Source organism: Leucoraja erinacea, chromosome 4 (genome assembly GCF_028641065.1).
Source record: "Leucoraja erinacea ecotype New England chromosome 4, Leri_hhj_1, whole genome shotgun sequence".
Classification (NCBI taxonomy): domain Eukaryota; kingdom Metazoa; phylum Chordata; class Chondrichthyes; order Rajiformes; family Rajidae; genus Leucoraja; species Leucoraja erinaceus.
The window spans coordinates 79,934,441-79,951,077 of NC_073380.1; the positions used below are offsets into that span (position 1 = coordinate 79,934,441).

General features: G+C 41.2%; 1 protein-coding gene across 2 annotated transcripts in view; it reads left to right on the plus strand.

Moving 5' to 3' along the window:
• The window catches only part of reck (reversion-inducing-cysteine-rich protein with kazal motifs), a 120,934-nt gene that overhangs the window by 68,673 nt on the left and 35,624 nt on the right, over nt 1-16,637 (plus strand). For both annotated transcript variants that reach the window (XM_055634621.1, XM_055634622.1), the window contains exons 12-15: nt 8,946-9,125; nt 10,459-10,668; nt 13,978-14,117; nt 16,477-16,617. In XM_055634621.1, coding sequence (XP_055490596.1) covers nt 8,946-9,125; nt 10,459-10,668; nt 13,978-14,117; nt 16,477-16,617 — 671 coding nt within the window. The remainder of the gene's footprint in view (nt 1-8,945; nt 9,126-10,458; nt 10,669-13,977; nt 14,118-16,476; nt 16,618-16,637) is intronic.

Consider the following 16,637-nt stretch of genomic DNA (forward strand, 5'->3'; position numbering starts at 1 on the left):
ACCTGGCGTTTAGGGACCGCCGTGAGGGATGGTGGGAGAACAGGGGGACCCCTTGTGGGGGAGGGAGGGGGGCACTCTAGTTTAGAATTCTCTGTCCATGGGGATAAGTTTGTGTTTGTTTGTTCAATTGTTCCAGTGAAGGCACTGTGCACATAGCAGCCAGACAACAGTCGCTTGTCTTTTTCTTTTTACTTTTAACTTCAACTTTTTCGTATACCTTGTGTGTTGTGTGTGTGTTGGGTCACCAATTTCCCCCTGGGGATGAATAAAGTTTATTCATATCGTACCAACCTGAAATCACCCCATTTTGTTTTTTCCTCCAGAACAGCTGTCTGACTGGCAGATATTTCTATCATTTTACTATCCTCAAAAGCAATAGGTTGCAGAATTTTCTCCGTATTACTTCCATTCAATCAATTGGAAATTCTAAATATCCAAGACTTCTGTGTAAATTAATTCACCACTTTTTCCATGTATATTTTGTTTTGACTTTTACAATATATGAAGGATATCTCAAATAAACAAAAATTGGGTTAAGGCGAGTCATTTTATCAAATGATGAACATCCTGCACACAGTGGAATTTTTCCCAATCGATGAATTGAAATTTGTAATTTTATTGGGGAAAATGTTACATTGATTTTAGGTTAAAATAAGTTGGTGCGTATGTATTCATCTGAATTTTCATCAGGACATATGTCAGTTCATGCTCACGGATCATTTTGTAGGACTTGTTTCAAATGAATACTTCCAGAAGTGTTTGAGGTGTTAAATTCCATCGGTGCCTGGAAAAAATTGTACCTTCATGGCAAATTTTCCTGTCCCAAAATAGAGTTTTTAGCCTTCGGGTTTCTGAGGATGACAGTATTCTAACCATATTGTCACTCTCAGAAACCTTACAAACGTTAATCTGATTCATACTTTCAGAAGATGCACAAAATTGGCGTATGGTGCTTGTTTTCATAGCAAAAGGATTTGAGTATAGGAGCAGGGGGGTTCTACTGCAGTTGTACAGGGTCTTGGTGAGACCACACCTGGAGTATTGCGTACAGTTTTGGTCTCCTAATCTGAGGAAAGACGTTCTTGCCATAGAGGGAGTACAGAGAAGGTTCACCAGACTGATTCCTGGGATGGCAGGACTTTCATATGAAGAAAGACTGGGTAGACTTGGTTTGTACTCGCTAGAATTTAGAAGATTGAGGGGGGATCTTATAGAAACTTACAAAATTCTTAGGGGGTTGGACAGGCTAGATGCAGGAAGATTGTTCCCGATGTTGGGGAAGTCCAGAACAAGGGGTCGCAGTTTAAGGATAAGGGGGAAATCTTTCAGGACCGAGATGAGAAAAGCATTTTTCACACAGAGAGTGGTGAATCTGTGGAATTCTCTGCCACAGAGGGTAGTTGAGGCCACAGTTCATTGGCTATATTTAAGAGGCAGTTAGATGTGGCCCTTGTGGCTAAAGGGATTAGGGAATATGGAGAGAAGGCAGGTACAGGATACTGAGTTGGATGATCAGCCATGATCATATTGAATGGCGGTGCAGGCTCGAAGGGCCGAATGGCCTACTCCTGCACCTATTTTCTATGTTTCTATGTTTTAATACAATATGGATTCAGAATTGATGTCAACAACATTCTCCTGTGAGATCCTCAAAAGATTGTCAAGGATTCTTTGACAAAGAGCACTTTTAAACCTGGGAATGCTTTTGCTTTGATGCAGTTTTATCTAAAGGTTTGGTTTGGAGGTGCAGAAGGTGGTGTGACATTTAATCGGGCAATAGTGCATTTAATATTTATCATATTTATCATGGATCCTCTCATAGATCTTTTCAATAGAAGGGTTAGCTGCCAAGATCGAGCCCTGTGATGAGACACTTATTATTGGCCTGCATCGTGATGTAAATTGACACTTGAGAAATCAATGAACCTCCTAATGAGGAAGTTGAATATAATTTGAGTACGGTATATAAACCCTGGAAACGAAAGCCTCTCGTATTCTTATTATTTCTGCTGCCAGAATTATTTTTAAGTTTTCTTCCCTATCCTCTCCCATACGCAGATGTAAGCTCAAGAATACCAAATTCTTTGGAATGTTCATTTTAAAAATCACCATGACAAGTCAAGCTGAAATGAACTTTAGTGTTTTCATTCCTGGGTAACCTTTCATGCATTTCAATTACATTTTAGCGTCAACATCTATGCTGCCAAACTCAATGTAAAATACTTGTTAATCCCTTGAGGATTTTTAAATTGAGGATTGTAAACTAGTAACTCAGATACTGCCTGCTCAGTCCTTTTTTTGCACTTGATGAAAATTCAGTTGGCCAATACCTAGAATTGTTCAGATTCATGTATTTTTGTGCCTCTTGTGTGATTCATCATTTTGCTTTGTATTTAATAACTCTTTGAGAGACATCTAACCATATTGTAAATGATCTGTTTACCCTGTGCCTGAGGTTTTAATGTTTTAATGGTCAATGGTGGTTCGTGTTGTTATTAATTGGAGCAGGGGCAGAGCTACGTCCGGATGCTCTTTGTGGATTATAGCTCAGCTTTCAATACAATCATTCCGGACATTCTCATTGGTAAACTGGTCACTCTCGGCCTCCCCACTCTCACATGTGCCTGGATAAAAGATTTCCTCACCAACCGGCCCCAGACTGTGAGACTCGGCCCCCACCTCTCCTCCACTCGCAGGTTGAGTACCGGCTCCCCACAGGGCTGTGTGCTAAGCCCCCTCTTATACTGTCTCTACACCTACGACTGTAGTCCGGCCCACAACAACAACCGCATCGTCAAATTTGCTGATGACACTACTGTAGTCGGACTTATTTCAAAGGGAGACGAGGCAGCCTACAGAGAGGAAGTCCTGAAGTTGACAACCTGGTGCTCAGAAAACAATCTGGCTCTGAACACCAGGAAAACAAAAGAGCTCATTGTCGACTTCAGGAGGCACAGCACCGACTTAGTCCCCCTACACATCAACGGCGAGTGTGTGGAGAGGGTCAACACCTTCCGGTTTCTCGGCGTCCATATCGCTGCTGATATCTCCTGGACAGACAACACGACAATGGTCATCAAGAAGGCTCAGCAGCGGCTGCACTTCCTGAGGGTTCTCAGGAAGCACAACCTGGACTCTAACCTGCTGCTGACCTTCTACCGCTCGTCCATCGAGAGCCTGCTGACATACTGCATTACAGCATGGTATGGCAGCTGCACCATGGCAGACAGGGAGAGGCTTCAGAGGGTAACCAGGACAGCGCAGAAGATCATTGGTTGCCCTCTCCCCTCCCTGATGGATATCTACACCTCCCTTAGCAGGGCAAAGAATATCATCAAAGACAGCTCCCATCCTGCATTTGGACTGTTCGACCTGCTGCCCTCTGGAAGGCGCTATAGGTGCATCAAATCCAGGACAAATAGACTCAGAAATAGTTGCTTTCCGAAAATTATAACTACTCTTAATTCAAATTCACACATGCACTGACTTCACAGCCCAACACCCGGACTTCCATCTGTATATATGTATATAGCGCCGCAGAATTGTGCACCTATCCCCCCCCCCCCCTTCTCCCTTCTGTTTTTTGTTTTTCTGTTTTTCTTGTTTTTTGTACTAAATTATATGTATGCACTGAGTACGAGCAGCTTTCAATTTCACTGTACATGTATAGTGACAATAAATGGCATATCTATCTATATCTATCTATATCTAATGAACTTTCTTGGTGATCTTTGATATTTGAGTAGAAGCATTGGTGCAGCACATCTAATATTTTTGCCCTCTTAAGAAATTAGTTATTTTGTCAATCTCAGTGTTTCTTTATATTTTCAGTGACTCCATCAGTACTTTTCTCTTTAATGATTTCAAGAAGGGCTGCAGGGAAAATGCTGGGAACTAAGTTAAGCCAGTGAGCTTAACATCTGTAGTCGGAAAGTTACTAGTTAGTATTCTGATGGATAGGATATACAGGCATTTGGATGGACAAGGGCTGATTAGGGAGAGTTAGCATGGTTTTGTATGTGGGAGGTCGTGTTTCACAAATCTGAGTTCTTTGAAGATGTGACCAAAAAAGGTTGTTGAAGGCCGAGCTGTAGACGTTGTATACATGGATTTCAGTAAGGCATTCGACAAGGTTCCTCATGGTAGGCTGCTCTAGAAGGTTAGATGGCATGGGATTCAGTCTATAATCTCAGTGCATCATATGTTAAACCCCTGTCTCACGGTGCGAGTCATCTCACGATTGACCCCGAGTTTAAAACAAATTAAACTCGTGGTAATCTCGTACAATTAACGTAGCGGGAAGGTCGGAACTCAAGTCAAGTTTATTCGTCACATACACATACGAGATGTGCAGTGAAATGAAAATGGCAATGCTCGCGGACTTTGTGCAAAAAGACAAACAAACAAACAACCAAACAAACTATAAACACAATCATAAACACACACATATTCTTTTACATATTAAATATTGGAAGGAAAAACGTTCAGTAAAGTTAGTCCCTGGTGAGATGGGAGTTTGCAGTCCGAATGGCCTCTGGGAAGAAACTCCCTCTCAACCTCTCCGTTCTCACTGCATGGCAACGGAGGCGTTTGCCTGACCGTAGCAGCTGGAACAGTCCGTTGCATGGGTGGAAGGGGTCTCCCATAATTTTATTTGCTCTGGAGTTGCACCTTCTGTTGTATAGTTCCTGCAGGGGGGCGAGTGAAGTTCCCATAGTGCGTTCGGCCGATCGCACTACTCTCTGCAGAGCCTTCTTGTCCTGGGCAGAGCAATTCCCAAACCAGATGGTAATATTTCCGGACAAGATGCAACTAATATTTCCGGACAAGATGCAACTCGTGGACGCAACTTAGCGACTCGTGCCGCTAACGACAGGTAACCGGGAAACTTGTTAACTTTTGAAAAACTTTAAACATGATTAAAGATTTCCACGAGTTAAATTTACTCTTGAAGTTAAAATTTGAAACATTTAAACTCGTTGTAAGAACGTAGTAGCCCGTGAGTTTACCGTAGTGATTAGTGAGTCTACCGTGGGCACTCTTTAACTCAGCGGGACAGGCAGCATCTCTGGAGAGAAGGAATGGGTGACGGGATGACATTTCCAATTTCAAAAAGCCGCAGGATGGAGCTGTCTTCTTTAACACTGTTGCTTCGGCGCCACCGCCTCCTTGTTGCACAATGGCAGCGAGTGCGGGGCCGAGATCCTGTCTAGTTTTTTTAAGTTCTGAAATTGAATAACTTTCAATACTGAATCAGAATATACTTACTGTATGAGATGCTGTCCAGCTCCTCTATTTGATACTTAAAACAGGCCTTCATTCACGGTTGGCACGAGTAACTCGGGAGAGGAACTTGGTACATCGCAGAAATGAGAAGTAAACGACAAACTTAGACATACGCGTGGGAACTCGTTTAAACTCGTGAACATCAACTTGGAACCTCGTAGACAACCACGAGTGTGATTTTTAAATATTTCACTCGGGATCACTCGTGGGTGGACTCGCACAGTGAGACAGGGCTATTAGGGGAACTGACCAGAATTTTAATTGCACAGTATGTTTTATGCATTGTGTAAATTAATTGTAAAATAAAATTGAGCGCACAATATCATAGCACTTTATTTGCATTGTGATCATGCAATTCCATGAAAACAAGTGACATTGGTCTGTGTGAAAAGTCAATTCAGCTCTTCCCCTGCAAAATTGATTTGTGTAAAAGCAATTGCCATTCATTATTGGGCATGAAGTTGAAGGTACGTCTGAACATCTGGAACTAGCCTTGCACCTACCCTTTAGACTTTAGAGATATAGCATGGAAAAAGGACCTTCAGCCCACAGCCCTCCCTCTCCCCTGACTCTGAAGAAGGGTCCCAACCTGATGCGTTGCCCATTCCTTCTTTCGAGACATGCTGCCTGTCCCACTGAGTTATTCCAGTATTTTGTGTCTATGGTGTAAACCAGCATCTGCAGTTCCTTCGTACACATAGATTTTTGAGTGAAAGAGTTACACAGCATGGAAACAGGCATTTGCTGTAACTCGTCCATACCCAAGCTAGTCTATCCAAGCTAGTCTCATTTGCCTGTGTTTGACCCATTTTACTATAAACCTTGTCTATTCCTGTATCTGTCTAAATATATTTTCATCATTGCAATTAACCCACCTCTGCAGCTTCCCTACCACTCTTATTTGTGGAAAAAGTTTGGGTCCCCTTTGAAATCTATCTCTTCTCACCTTAAATCTATGTCCTCTAGCTTTGGACTCTCGGCCATTCACTTTATTTTTGCCCCTCATGATTTTACATATCGTTATAAGGTCACCCTTCAATCTCCTATGCACCAAGAAAAAAAGTCCCAGCCTTTCTTTATAATTCAGGTCTTCTAGTTCCTGTAACATCTTGAATCTTTCCCAGCGTATTGGCATCCATCCTGTGCTTCCAGTATACCTCAAGTGTGGTAACGCTAACTCCTTCTACTGTTGCAACATAATTTTGTAACTTATGTAATCAATCCCCTGACAATGAAGGCAAGTGCGTCAAACTCCTTCATCACTCGACCTGTGTTGCCAAATTCAAGTGACTATGTCACAATACTCTCCAAGGCCTTGCTATTTACTGTGTCAGTGCTGCTCTGCTTTAATATACCAAAATGCAACACCTCATGCTGGTCTGAATTTTGTCTAAACCACTCTGCTCCAAACCTCATCACAGCTTTCCTCCAAATATGGACCTAAGCCGAAAGCAGAATTGGATGAAATATGGCCTTGAGGCACACTGGTAGGATTACAATCAATTGGCATCAAGGAGCAAACACTCCAGTACTGGAGTCATATCTTGCACAAAGATGGTTGTTGTCAGAGGTCAATCATCCCCGCCCGAGAGTATTACTGCAGGAGTTCTTTGGGGCAGTGCATGGATTCAGTCATCTACAGTTGCTCTATAAGTGACTTTCCTTCCATCGACAGGTCAGATGTGTAGATGTCTGTTGCTGATTGCACAATAGCTGTCCATACCTTCATGCAAAAAGTCCTAGTCAACATGAGCACTGGCTGATAAGAAAGTAACATTTGTGTCACAGAAGCTGTAAACTATCACTCGGGCACGAGGTCGAACCATCTACTATTGATTATCAGCAGCACTACCATTGCCGAGACCACCTCCATAAATAATCAGAGTGGTCACCATTGACCAGAAACTACAAGTTGTGACTTCAGGCAGAGTCAGCAACTGGGTATCCCACGGCGAGTGACAAGAGAAATGTTACTGCCTTTGTGCTTGCACCTGTGTTGAGGATTTGTATGAAGGATTTGAGGTGAACAATGAAAAAGCTTCATGGAAGAACTGAACTGGGAATAGTGAAGTGAATTGTCTGTAGTGCTGATTCACTTTTTAGAGAATCCTTTGATGATCTGGCACATGTTGAGGGGCTCATTCTGGCAAATCATAGCTATGCAGTCAACCACTTTTTTGTTCTTTAATTTTTTTGAAAAAAATCTTGTCTGTTGGACTAGTTCTTTGAGGTGCGATATCTGTGATTATATTTTTTGAGAAAATACCTGTATGTTAGTGTACCTGTGAGTGCCATTTTCTTCAAAGAGATGTGTTATACTGCAAGCAAAGCCAATGTCAGCTTATCTAATGTGGTATTTGGGCAGTTTGCAATTTACGACATAGCCTCACCAATCTTCTTAAAACCCACATAAACAAACCAAAAGCAAAAAAAAAGCTACTGGAGGAAGTTAACCAGTTGATCAGCGCCTGTGAGAGTGGTGAGGGGTTGAAGGAATGAGGAGATGAGTTATCTACATTTTGGGTGGATTCGAACTAAGTGTCGAAAGGGAAGAAAGCTGCTATAAAACGGGGAGGGGGGGAGATAGGAGCCAGTGAATGCTAGGTGGATCAGGAAGGAATGATGGGTGATGCGTCAAAGGAGCCAGGTGGAGGAGTGCGAGGTGTGGCGTTGAGAAACGGGCAGGTGGGCGAGAGATGGAGACACAATAAAAGGGCAAATGGAATCGAGAGCAGATAGGATAAAGGTAGGGCCAGTTGCTGGAGGGTTCAAAGCAGGAATGTAAAGGCTACCTGTGCTGGATTCAGATAGGTAAGGAAGGTGATTATGGGAACCATTAGGGGAAGGGTGAAGGGCAAATGGGAGCAGATGGGGGAGGTGATGAAATGAGTATTTAGACAGTGGGGGGGGGGGGGGGGGGGGGGGGCATTGGAGGTCAGGGGGTGGATTGGATGGAAAAATGGGTTGGGGAAAAACAGGAGGTATGTTTTTCTTGATATTGGAAAATTCAATGTTTACATCATTGAGCTGCAGACTACCCAGGTGGACTATTGATGTAGAGAAGACCGCATTGGGATCATTAAATGTAGTAGACAAGGTTGGAGGAGATGAATGGGAATATATGCCTCACCTGGGGCTATTAAGGTCTCTGGGTGGTAGTGAATGAGGTGGTGCAAGAATAAGTGTTGCATCTCGTGCTGAAAGGAGAAAGTACCAGGGGTCATTGGTCTGTGTGATGGACTGGACTGCATTTACTGCTCTGCAATTTATTGTGGTCTTGGGAAGAGCTGTTCCCTAACCAAACTGCAATGCAACCTGGCAGTATGCCTTTTATGGTGCTGGAGGTTGGTAAGAGTCCTTAGAGGCGTGCTGAATTTCCTCAGACACATTCTTTGAAGATGTTAGAAATTTTTTTAAACTGAGTTTAATTGCAGGAAAAAAAAGCAAGTTCAGTCCTGGAGTTGTTCAAACAAGCATCAGAAAACTAGAACGGATGTCACAATTCGCAATTATCCTTCTATAGTTATACAGGGTAATTAACACATACTGTGGTTATTTTGAGTTTTATGAATTAATTTGAGAAGTAGTATGTGTTTATAATAATTGTGTACTAATATTGACACTCTTTCCTCTCTGAAATGCTTTTCATAATTTGGCAGGGATCTGTGCATTAAGTTGTACAGTACCAGATGGGGGAGCACAACTCACTGGCAAGAATTCGATAGAGTGTGTGAATATAACCATCTGGAATCTGCCATGTTTACATGCCTAGCTGATGTAAGAGAGCCTTGTCAACTGGGTTGCCAAAATCTCAAATACTGCACTAATTTTAATAGCAGGTAAAGCTCCCATTTAATGGGGTTTTTTTTAAACCACCAAATATTAACATTACTTGCACTTAAGTGAAAATGTATAATGTAAGTTGTCAACCAAATTGGCAAAAATATAATTTTATTTCATTGTCGGGGTTTCTAGAATGCCAGGAAGTGTGGTAGAAGCAGGTTCCATAACTTATTGGCAATATTTTTCAAAATCCATCTAAAATTCCTCACCGCCCAATGATGACCCCTTTTCCCGTCTTCAACGGTCCCCTCCATCTCTTGGACTCCCTCAGATGACCTTCAACCCTCTTTAGACCTTTATATTTCTATGCCGATGGGATAGCAACCATCTTAACTTTTCCAATCTTCTTACCTACTCTAATCACACACCCTCTGAACATACAAACAAGCTGTACGAACTTCTTGATTTTCATAAAAATCTAATTCAAAAATAACTATTTGAAATGAGTTCCCTTGTAGATTGGGGACAGAATATTAGCTCGTTCCCATGCTGATTCATAGCTGGTGATCCAATTGCTCATGCAGAGTGATAACTGGATTAATTTTATTCAAATAATCAGTCATTATCTGCTGTCTATGCTTGCCAAGAACGGAACACATTGATTGAAAAATGACGTCCAAGGTTTTTGATAGGAGGAGAAAAATTATTTTAAATTGAAATTAATTGCTAAATGAATAAATTCATTGTAAACATGCTTCATGGCATTTTAGGTTTCTGCTTTGACCCCTTTATAAACATAAATTAATATTATCACCAACAATGGTAATTTAATGTTGTTATACCAAAGATAGATCAAGGGGCTGTCCCACTGTACGAGGTAATTCAAGAGCTCTCCCGAGTTTACAAAAAATCAAACTCGTGGTAAGTACGTAGAATGTACGTAGCAGCGACGTCGAAGCTCGTAGATGTCTCGTAGCAGCTTGTAATGCTAATGGCAGGTACTTGGTAAATTCGGTAAGCTCGTGAAGTTTTTTTAGCACTCAAAAATGTCCACAAGAGCCCCGAGTATTAGCCTACGAGCGGCCATTACCGTAATTCTCCGAGTTCGAATCAGGGGAAACTCGGGAGAACTCTTGAATTACCTTGTACTGTGGGACAGGCCCTTAAAGAGCTTCTGCCTCTAAAGAGGTTTTCTTCCATCGCCTCCACCTCCATGCTGCCTTCTATGGGGAAAAATCATGAAGGAGGGTCCCGACCTGAAACGCCACCCATCCTTTTTCTCCAGAAATGTTGCCTGACCCACTGAGTTACTCCAGCACTTTGTGCCCATCTTTGGTATAAACCAGCATCTGCAGTTCTTTGTTAGTACAAGTGAATTTTGTTGTTCAGACCCACAGAATTGTTCCGAAGTTGCAATGCTCAGTCAGACCAAGGAGCCAAAAATGACATAAAGCTTTGGGAGAAGGGGACCATCAAGATGCCATTCATGAATATACCTGTACAAAATATTAACACCTGTCAGCCGGAAATGTGGAAAGCTATTGCCTGTTCGTTACAAATCAAGCCATGCTATAGCAAGTCTGGAGGAAGCATCTGCAAGTAAGTTTAGTCTCATTGGCTTTGTGACTCAATACTTGTTGGGAAAATTTGTATTGTTTTTGGGAATATTTCATCTCACAGTGCCTTGTAAATAGATTTGATATTGTCATTATGTTCCATCAAATTATTTTAATTAAGTCAAATTAACAGCCAAAAGTAGCCAGATGAATCCTACCCAGCTCTAGATCCATAAGACCATACACACTGAGAGCAGGAGGGGATCACTCGACCACACAAACATGCTCTGTCAATGTAAGATTGGAGCTGATCTGATGGTAACACATCATTCTTTCATATTCATGGTAGCCTTTTACTACCTTGCTTATCAAGAGAAAGGGTAGCTCAATCTTCCATGGGCCGAATGGCCTTATTCTGATCCTAGCCCTTATGACCTCATTAGGCATGGGTGAGGTGTCAGAAAACTGGAGAGTGGTTTATGTTGTGCCTCTTTTTAAGAAGGTCTGCAAACTCTGTAAGAGATCTATACACCAGCATGCCTAACAACTGTGGTGGGCAAATTACTAGAGAGGGTTCTGAGGGACAATATATATATGCATTAGGATAGTCAGGGAATGATTAGGATAGGCAGCATGATTTTGTGCATGCGAGATCTTGGCTTAATCTGCATTTTTTGAAGCAGTAACCAAAAAGGTTGACAACGGCAAAGCCATTGATGTTGTCCGTATGAACATCTGTAAGATATTTGATCCACATGGTGGGTTGCTTTTGACTGTTTGATTGCAAAGGATCCAGGGAGAACTAGCCGACTGGAAAGAGAATTTGCTTCATGGAAAGAAGCAGAGGGTGATGGTGGAGGACTGCTTTTGAGACTGGAGGCCTGTGACTAATGATGTGCCTCAGCGATCAGTGCATGGCCCATTGCTCTTTTGGTTGAGATCAATGATTTGGATGAGAAGGTAAATGGTGCGATTACTAAGTTTGCAGATAACATTGAATTGGGATATTCTGTAGATGGTTTAGATGTTTATCAAAAATTATAGCAGGATCTTGATCAGTTGGGTCAGTTGGCTGAGGAATGGTTATGGAGTTTAATGCAGATAAATGTGAGGTGTTGCATTTTGAGAAGTCAAACCAGGGCAGGATCTTCACAATAAATGTCAGGGTCCAAGGACGTGGTGTTGCAGAATGATCTAGGAGTGCAGGTGCTAGTTCCCTGAAAGTGGTGTCACAGATAGATAGAGTGGTCAAGAAGGCTTTTGGTACATTGGCCATTATCAGTCAGTTTATTGAGTATGTTTTGCACAATACATTAGTGGGGCTACATTTGGAGTATTATGTTCAGTTTTGGTTACCCTGGTTTAGGAAGGATGTCCTTAAGTTGAAAGAGTGCACAGAAGATTTGAGAATATTGCCAGGACTTGACAAGGTCGGGCAGGCTAGAACTTGATTCCTCACAGCGCAGGAAGCTGTGGGGTGATCTGATAGAAGTGTGCAAGATCATGAGGGGAATAGATCGGGTAAATGCACAGAATCTTTTACCCAGAATAGGGGAATCAAGAACCAGATGGCAATGGTGTAAGGTGTGTGGGGAAAGATTTAATAGGAACCCGAGGGGCAGCTTTTTCACTCGGACAATGGTGAGTATATGGTCCGAGCTGCTAAAGGTATTTGAGCCAGGTACAATAACAACATTGAAAAGACTCTTGGACAGTTACATAGATAGGAAAGGTTTCGGGGGATATGGGCCAAACGCGGGCAAATGTGTCTAGTGTAGAAGGGGCATCTTGGTCAGCATAGCCACTGTTGGGCCGAAGGGCCGGTTTTCATGTTATATGGATTTATGACTATGACTCTAATCAATTGATCTGTTTTTAAAACATTCAGACTTTGGTTCACTATTTGGGAAAAGAAGTACCAAAACTCATGATCCGATAAGAGGAAATACCTTTTCCCTGTAATCAGTAACATCTTATTTTTTGGCAGTGATCCCCAGTTTTAGATTCTTTCAGGAGATTAACCTGTTAAGGGCCTGTCCCACTTGGGCGTCATTTACGCCGCATCATTTACACGTGCGTCGTGTCGTGCACGTGATGCGCGCATGGTGCATGTGACGTAGGCAGTGACGCGTGGCTGCGCGCGGCGACCCAGGATTTTGGGATGTATAAAATCTTTGCGCGCCATCCGCATGCAACTGACGCCCAAGTGGGACATGCCCTTTATGTTTCATCAGGATTTTGTTTCAAACAAGTCCTTTTTGCACTCTCCTGAACTCCAATGTACACAACCATGGCTGTTTAACCGTTTCTCGTATCTCAACCTATCCATGCAAGATATTAGTCTCCTCCAAATAGCTTTGAATGCACATACTTCCTTAAATAAAGACCAATATTGTATGCGGTGCTCCAGATGAGCTTTTACACATGCGCAATAAAGTGAGGCATATCCTCCCTAGTTTTATATTGAATTCCTCAAGCAATGAATGATAACATTTTGTAATCTTTAATTATTTGCTGTATGTACCTACTATGTTGCTTCATTTGGATACTTAAAAAAAAAAAAAATCCTATTGAAATGGACAATTTCATATTTAATTTGCCTGTTCTTTGCCCGCTCCATCAACCTCTAGGTATCCCTCTTGTGCTTCTTTATCTCATAAACACAACTTACTTTCCTACTTTTCTTCGCATCATTAGCAGAACTGGGAGGAAGATAGAAGACGTTGGGATAAATTATTGTATGCAACATATATGATAGGGTAAAATTTTGGCAGCCACGGATAAACTGTAAACAAGATCATCTAGTCTGTGAGTAAATGGGAGTAGTTAGAGAGTGGGAGCAGACAAAAGAATGTTGACATAGACAAGAGTATGAAATAATTGCAAAATGGAGAGCAGGAATGCATGATCAGTCTGGGTGTGTACTGCATTGCAAGAAAATAAGGGGAAAAACGCAAGCTAATCTCACAGATGGATGACTGACTGAGAAATAAAGTTACCTGAAGCATCTGGAGTTTTGTATTCAAATCTGAGAATCGGGCATAAGCATCCTGCTACCTTAATGTTTGCATTCCTCAATTTACAATTTCACAGGACGGGTATTAACGCAGCTCCAGCTGATGACTGACATTGCTTCATCTCACACCCTGTCATGGGTTCCAACATTAGTGAGAGGAGACACAGGAGCGATATATAATTCCAGGGTTTAAGCTAGAATTACTCACGATCCCTTTAGGTTGATAATTGATCTGGTGTACAATCCCTTAGAGCTCAGTTTTCTCTATGCAGGAGCGTCATGACATCAAAGCTGCATCTGACTATTTGTTTTGCAAAATCTCTGTTTTAATTATAGATCTGACTGTGTAGAAATTCTGACGAATTGTGGAGATCACAGTAAATTTCCAGCAGGACAAACTGCTGAAACCATCTGCAATCAATTATCGCCAAATAACGATGACCACAAGAATTGCATCCCACTCAAAAATTACCTTGGTATGTTTGCTGCACAATAGTTCAATGGCTATGCTTATTTTTTTTTTTTAAAGCCAGTGTGAAGAAGCGAAGAAACAACTTGGATTTAACACGTGCTTTGTGATGTCCTTAGAATGTCTTGAAGAATCACATGCAGCAAATTACTTTGAACACCATTTTTTCCTAAACTGCTTTGTTTGAAAAAGGGTCTCGACCCAAAAAGTCGCACATTCCTTCTCTCCAGAGATGCTGCCTCACCCCAGCATTTTGTGTCTACCTTGTTCATACAATTGGCAGATACAAGGTGTTAGTGTGTCACCGTTCATAGCACAAGACATATTATTCTATTGCACCTGCTTGAACTCACTTTTTTTCTTTTGCATGCGTTCGATTACTTTTTTTTCCCTCCACTGACCTTTTCTCGTGGTTGCACCAAGTTTCGGTGTCCTTCTTGCAGTGGTGCAGCTTGGAGTGCTCCTTGCGCTGATAGATCAAACAAAGGGTGTCCTATACTGAAATCTTGTTTTCAGCACCAGTTGTTGTTTGTCTCAGTGTGTATGCGACCAACCTGTAGAGGCTGTTCAGTTGCGCAAGTACCATCCACTTGTTAACATGTCTAACAGTAAATGAGGTAAATTACTAGTTCTTTAACCACCACCATTAATAGGATGAATAACGACGTGGAGTCTCATGGATTTTTGATGCTCTTTGAACTATGCTATCGAATTTTTGATCTTAATGGAATTGACAATAGCAACTTCCATTCCTAGATGGCAGTTAATATAGTGAAAGGTCTGTGACACAGGTGCATACTTTGTTAATATGTTTTACATATCCAAAGGGGGAAATATTAACATGGGTAAATGCAAGCTTAGTCAAAAAACTGGTTCTTTATGCATAGCTTTATAGTATTCAAGCTTGGTCTGAAGATTATGTACTACTATCTTAAATCAAGGTTGATCCAGTCTCCCCCAGTCATCACTTTCCATATATAATTTTTACTGCTAGTTTTCACACTGCTTTCATTTTGACAAGGTGAACTCTATGACTCTTACTACCCTTTCTTCACATCTCCATTTCAGCTGGTTGGTTGCAACCGTTCCATTCTCTGTTTCCCCATTCTTGGGATGACAATTCATTCCCTGCTGTTTTCCATCCTGCGGTTTGCATTCTCCTCTTCCAGCCAGAACAAGTAATGAAGTTGGCATTCCTCTTGTTTCCTTCCATCTCACATCCACATTCATTTCCACCATCACCTTTGTTGTCACAATTCACATCATTTCCACTTTCAAACTTCTGAAGGAACCAATTTCTCCATGGTTTGCCAGTGCCTTTTAAATCAACTCTTATCACTCTCCCTCCATGCAATCGCAGGAGTTGCAGCGGCTGTCTTCTTACATCTTGGCCCTAATTTTGCAGAGCAAAGTCCGAATTTCACCAATATTCACTGTCATTATCCAGTGAACTTTCCTGCCAAGTGTCATTGGCTGAGAGGCTGAACTCTGATGATTTTTTAAATGACTTCAGTAAGAGAGCAGTAATTTGGGAATATTGCAAATTGCAAATTTCTCATGATCTCATCAAAAAAATTATGTATTCAGTCTGAGAAATCAGAATGAATATTATCCCATTAGTTTTATTGGTGATAACTTTGAGAGACTAGCCTGCTAATATAAAAAATGTTATTATTTTTTTAACTTATTCAAGAGTTTAAAAAAAAAAAATCTTGTATTTTAATAATGATTTTGTTTTTGGTATTTAAAGAAACATTTTTTAAGCATCTGACAAGCATTCAGATGTTTTTAAAAGATTTACATTGCTGACCTGTTGACCTGTTTCAATCTCGGGGCATGTTTAAACAGGCTTGACATGTTAACAATGAGGCTAATTTTGATCAATTTGTGTGATTGCCCAGGGTATTTCTGTGTAAGTTCAGTTAGTTGCTGATCACAAAATTTTCAAGCCATTAATGTTTGTCAAGTTATGAACAGTGATGACATTTTTTACAAGTTTGTTTAACAGTAATGAAGTTGGCTAACAGTTGTGTCTAGAACATAGCTGCATATGGATTGACATCTTCATTCCAACTTTACAATCATGTACTTTAAAATATATTTTTTATTGTGTAAGGCTTGGGAACATCCTGTAATCATAAAAGCTGTTTCTCAAAGTTCAAATTATGGTTTAATTGTGCTATCATGACTCCATTTGTTTGTCCCTTGCAAAAACAAAACATGCTCGATACACAAATATGGTTTAAATTGGTTTGGTTGATTTTGATTGTGTGTAAACATCTTGGATACTTCTAAAATGTAATTGTGTGGAATGAAAAAACTCTCAGAAGGTTTTACTCAGACATTCTCCGTTATGTTTTTGACAGCTCCAAGCCCATTCCATAGTACTGTTGCAGAGGTGATACATCCATGCAATCCAAATGCCTGTCCCAACAACTATGTGTGTGAAGTAAATCGAAAGGGATGTCAAGCTGGACAAGATTGTCTTCCCTACTTGTGTGTCCCAGGTGTGTATTAGCAGTTCCAA